Here is a 4,569-nt window from a genome sequence, read left to right as displayed (position 1 = left end):
AGCTAGATCCCAGCTTTCCCGCCAAAACCACCCCATTTTCGGGCATAACCTTGCTTCTTCATCGGCTCCATTTATCTTCATTTTCTCACATGAGGTGTTTGCATGTCTAGTCGTAGTTTTGCTGTTTCTGTGATTCTTAAGTATCGTGCGTGCTTCGATGCTCTAAATGTTCGAGAAAGAAAAAGGGTCATTAATCTGTTTTCAGGTCTTGAATTCGGCGCATATGATAGGACAGAGGATGGTCTATGCCTGATTATGGGCTTGCTGTATATATTGGTTAAAACCCCACGAATGCTTTAACCAGACGGATTCTCGGTCGTTCTTCAATCGGTTTCTGAAGGGCGTGATGTCCAAGTTGGAGGAGAACTAGATAGTGATGTTTTGAAGCTTTATCTGGTAGCTCCGGTTCTGTTGCAAGCTCAAGTTTCTTATTGGTTTTTGAAAGAGAACTGCCCCCGACGTACGTCCTCAATGCTTGGTAATGGGAAATCAGTGGATTTGTATAAGCTCTTCAAGGTTGTTAAGGAGAACGGTGGGTATGACGCAGTCTCCAAAAACCGTTTATGGGATCTGGTGGGTGAAAAATCTGGGTTGGGTACGAGCGTTGGTTCATTTGTGCAACTGATTTACAATAAGTACTTGATTACTTTAGAGCTATGGCTAAAGCAAGCTGCTGATAATAAGGTCTCTGACTGTAGTCTGGAGTTTAACAGAGTTGATTTTGGCAGGCATTTGATGGAGTTGCACGCAGAATTCGAGGGGTCCTTGTCGGACTGTACTGATGAAGAGTTGGGAGATGAGATGTGTCAACGTTCTGAGTTTAAAACTGAATATGAACGCCAGGATGGTGGGGTGTTGTTCGATGCTAAGGGAGTGAAGAGCAGGTCTGGAGGGGCCAAAAAAGTTCAGAATGGAGGATTTATTGATTTAAATATACCAGGATTTGACTTGAATGAACTCGCAACAACAATTGAGTTGAATGAACTCAGTCCAGGAAATTTGTGCATTAAGAGTGAGGTAAACAAAATGCCCATATTATCGGATGGAGGCACGAAATGTGCCAATGATGATGATATTTTGATATTGGATCCATCTGATGTAAATGAAGAGAGCTTCAATCGTAAAAGGAAGAGGGAGTCTATGCAGGGAATGCTAAACTGGTTGACTGGCATTGCAAAGAATCCCTGTGATCCTGTTGTTGATTCGATGCCTGAAAAATCAAAGTGGAGGTCTCACAGCAACGAGAAGGTCTGGAAGCAGGTTTTATTGTTTCGGGAGGCTGTTTTTCTGAAGCGACGTGTTGATTCAAGCAGTGAACAACTGAATTGGCAGGTACTATGGAAAGTACTGCATGTTATTGTTATCAATTAATTTTATTAATGTACCAATTAAGATGAGGCTTGTTAACCTTAAATTGCTTCCGTATTAGTATGTGTTGTATAATTAAATGTATTGGCTGTATATTTATGAGCTTCCATCTAAAGGATTTTTACACATGTGCATGTTTCTTATCCTGCTTATGCATCTTGATGTCTTACCTCTGTGGATGCACAGTCATTCATAATTATTTCCCTATTCATAGTGTCCGTGGCCTAAGATTGTGATTAGCTAGTATTTTCAATTGTAATTGCGGACTCCCATCCCTTTTGGTCCTCAATTTTTCACTTGCAGCTTTTACTGCCTTGACAACCTGAAGAAATTCATTGTTTTGTCGAGGGCTATGATGGTTGGCTCTAGTTGGCATACTACAGAAACACATTGACATAATGTTTCAAAACCTGCAAGCGCACACCACTTGCAAGCACGCCTGCACATGTAAACATCTTGTTTGGTGTTGTTTAATCTGCTGTTCTTCTTTGTGAATAACATTTCCATTTGTTCAACTAACATAAAGCACATTTGCGAACTTAAATAGTGCAATGGAAAAACCAGAACCGAATGGAGGAAGAGGAAGAGGTAGAGTTATGGTTCATGTGATTCATGTATGCAACCAAAAAAAAAAAATTAGTAAAGAACTTTATTTATCTCATCCATGCTAACCTCTTTGTGCTTTTTGTTAATGCCTTCCTGTTTCTACCCTTGGACTCCGTCACCATGAGGAGTTAACATCATTGTACTTATATCTGGAAACAAATAATGGCTGGATTCTGGTGTTTTCACTTGTTCTTTGTGCTTTTTCTTTGACATTTTCCTTTTGTTGACTACTACTTATTTTACCATCTTGTTTTCTTTTTAAGTATTGCACTGATTGATGTACAACAAATGAAAGAATATGGGCGGGAGGAGGGAGAAATAGATAGAAAGAAGAGAGAAAAGGAAGAAATTTAGGGAGAATAAGAGAAGATAGCTAATGTAAAATGGTGTTTATTTTTGCTAATTACAAATTGAAGTCTTTTCTGCTACTTCGTAATACCTTTGACATGCACGTAAGTGATTATAGCGGTGGGGAGTATGCCAGAATTTTCATAAAATTATAGTAAGCTCGTGTAGTTAAATGTCATGGATATCGTGTACAGATTTATAAGCCCTTAATTGGCTCGTAATATTTATAGCCAAGCTATTTTGTTATGTGAGTAAAGATTTTAATTGGAAAGGTTTACTTACATTAATTAGTAAGTATTAAGGATGCTGCTACCATCTATACCTAAGCTGGTTCTTAATAGGTAGGCTATATCTTTAATGTATTTTTCTAAAGTTGACGCTTGAATATTTGGTCAAAACTAACATCCTTTTGAATTTATTTTTAAATTAGAATCATCTTTTGACTTTGCAGAGACAAAAGATGCATCCATCTATGTATGAAGATCACCTTGAGGCAACGTACAATCTTAGGGAGAGGTGGAAGTGTGCCAAGAAGCTTATATTTGAAAAATCTATGTCTGCAAGAGTCTCTTCAGATTCATCCATGGAAACCAAGGGTAATCTGGAGAAAACTTCAAGTCCTCACAATGAAGATTCTGCTGAGAAAGAGCTGCCTGATTCCTCGAGTGCGCCATCGGGTATTGACAAATGTGGCATAGTTCCCATCCCTCTGGGGCCAAGTCACCAAGCTAAAGTACCAGAATGGACTGGCATGACTTCTGAAAGTGATTCCAAGTGGTTGGGGACCCGAATATGGCCATTAGAGAAAGTGAATCACAGACTCCTGATTGAGAGGGACCCCATTGGCAGGGGAAGACAAGATTTATGTGGCTGCCAAGTACCAGGTTCTGTTGCATGTGTCAGATTTCACGTTTCCGAGAAAAGGGCTAAGGTGAAGCTGGAGTTAGGTGTGGCTTTTTACCTGTGGAATTTACATAGGGTCGGTGAAGATGTTAGGCAATCATGGACAGTGGATGAAGAGAAGAAGTTTAAGGATGTGGTGCGATCAAATCCTCCATCATTAGAGAGATACTATTGGGATCATATTTTTAAAGCATTTCCTAAGAAGACCAGGGAAGATTTAGTTAGCTACTATTTCAATGTCTATCTTTTGCAGCGCCGAGGATACCAGAACAGGAGTACTCCAAATGAAATTGATAGTGATGATGAAGAATCAGAATTTGGACCCTTGAGGAATGTTTTTGGACAACAAGCACAGAAGCCAGCCAGTTCCATCTTACTAACCCCCAAAAAGTCTCAGACAAAGAACAAATAGTGTGAATGTTGGCCAAATCAGGAATTTATTTTAATTGTATATTTTGAAAATTTTGTTTCTTCACTGCAGCAATCATTGGTATCTGGATCTTTCTGTTTTGAATTTGCACTGATAATTGCTTGTGGAGTTAAAGATTGAGACGCAAGGTTGTTAATGTCTGGTGCATTTTCGAGAAATGGGGTGCCTGTGATGGACGTGGCCGACTGTGAGGATTTGACCAGCTTGGCAATTGGAGACTGGAGTTGCTGTTAGTTTGATTGCTTCCGGATTTTTAAATATACTTTTTGTCCATTCACAACGACAAAATCACAGGTAATCAAAATTGCATGTTTCCAATTTTTTCACCTGGTTCTTTACTACAAGGTCTAAGTTAAAACAGAGGCCTTAGAGGAATATAGAGTAGAATTTTATTGTAGAGGATCATGGATAAGAGTACAGCTAGTGTATTTCAATTTGCAGCCTTTCATCTGCACAACGCTCGTTCAAGTTTTTCATGTTTTCACAATGTGCTATTGAAATGGTTTTGGATCAGGAATCTGCAGTTTCCTCTGCTGATTTCTTGTGTTGACTCATCTACACATGCTTGGGCAAATATATCCGAGTTTTTTAATCACAATAAGCAATATGCAAAGAAATTGTCACTTTTTATCTGTTAATCTGATTGAAAAACATGCTCTTTTCATACAAATTAAAATGCAATTCTGCCACCAGTTGATACTGATTGAACCAGGCCTTTAATTTAGGAATTGAAATAAAATGAGCTTTTAAAATTGTCAGATTCTTGTTTAACAAATGGAATTTCGAAGTAGATTTACATTAAAAGAAGTAAAATAACATTAAATTTTAAAATAGTACTTATTAACTCAAATAAATTTTAGTTGAGGCATATCAAATATAATAAATTAAAATTGAATAAATAAGTTAAACTTAGC

General features: G+C 38.1%; 1 protein-coding gene across 3 annotated transcripts; it reads left to right on the top strand.

Annotated features, from left to right (window-relative positions):
- The first annotated feature begins 377 nt into the window (after window positions 1-377).
- On the top strand, window positions 378-4,213 carry LOC114748226 (AT-rich interactive domain-containing protein 1-like). 3 transcript variants are annotated; one of them, XM_028936587.1, is made up of 3 exons: window positions 378-396; window positions 729-1,332; window positions 2,774-4,213. In XM_028936587.1, the coding sequence occupies exons 2-3, from the start codon at window positions 736-738 to the stop codon at window positions 3,635-3,637; spliced, it is 1,461 nt and encodes a 486-aa protein (XP_028792420.1). In that variant the 5' UTR covers window positions 378-396; window positions 729-735; the 3' UTR covers window positions 3,638-4,213. The 3 variants fall into 3 exon arrangements, with proteins under 3 accessions (XP_028792420.1, XP_028792419.1, XP_028792421.1); XM_028936586.1 differs by lacking the exon at window positions 378-396 and adding an exon at window positions 427-573; XM_028936588.1 differs by lacking the exon at window positions 378-396 and adding an exon at window positions 576-595.
- Window positions 4,214-4,569: the final 356 nt, after the last annotated feature.

Source organism: Neltuma alba, unplaced genomic scaffold, assembly GCF_004799145.2.
Source record: "Neltuma alba isolate B1F8T4 unplaced genomic scaffold, ASM479914v2 tig00005657_pilon, whole genome shotgun sequence".
Classification (NCBI taxonomy): Eukaryota; Viridiplantae; Streptophyta; class Magnoliopsida; order Fabales; family Fabaceae; genus Neltuma; species Neltuma alba.
This window is presented reverse-complemented; position numbering and strand designations above follow the sequence as displayed.

What these genes read in the sequence shown, in the direction of transcription:
- LOC114748226 (XM_028936586.1), top strand. Translation starts at nt 482, where the DNA reads ATGGGAAATCAGTGGATTTGTATAAGCTCTTCAAGGTTGTTAAGGAGA. An exon ending in AAAACCGTTTATGGGATCTG is followed by an intron (nt 574 to 728) that starts GTGGGTGAAAAA and finishes TGATTTTGGCAG; the next exon opens with GCATTTGATGGAGTTGCACG. An exon ending in GTGAACAACTGAATTGGCAG is followed by an intron (nt 1,333 to 2,773) that starts GTACTATGGAAA and finishes TTGACTTTGCAG; the next exon opens with AGACAAAAGATGCATCCATC.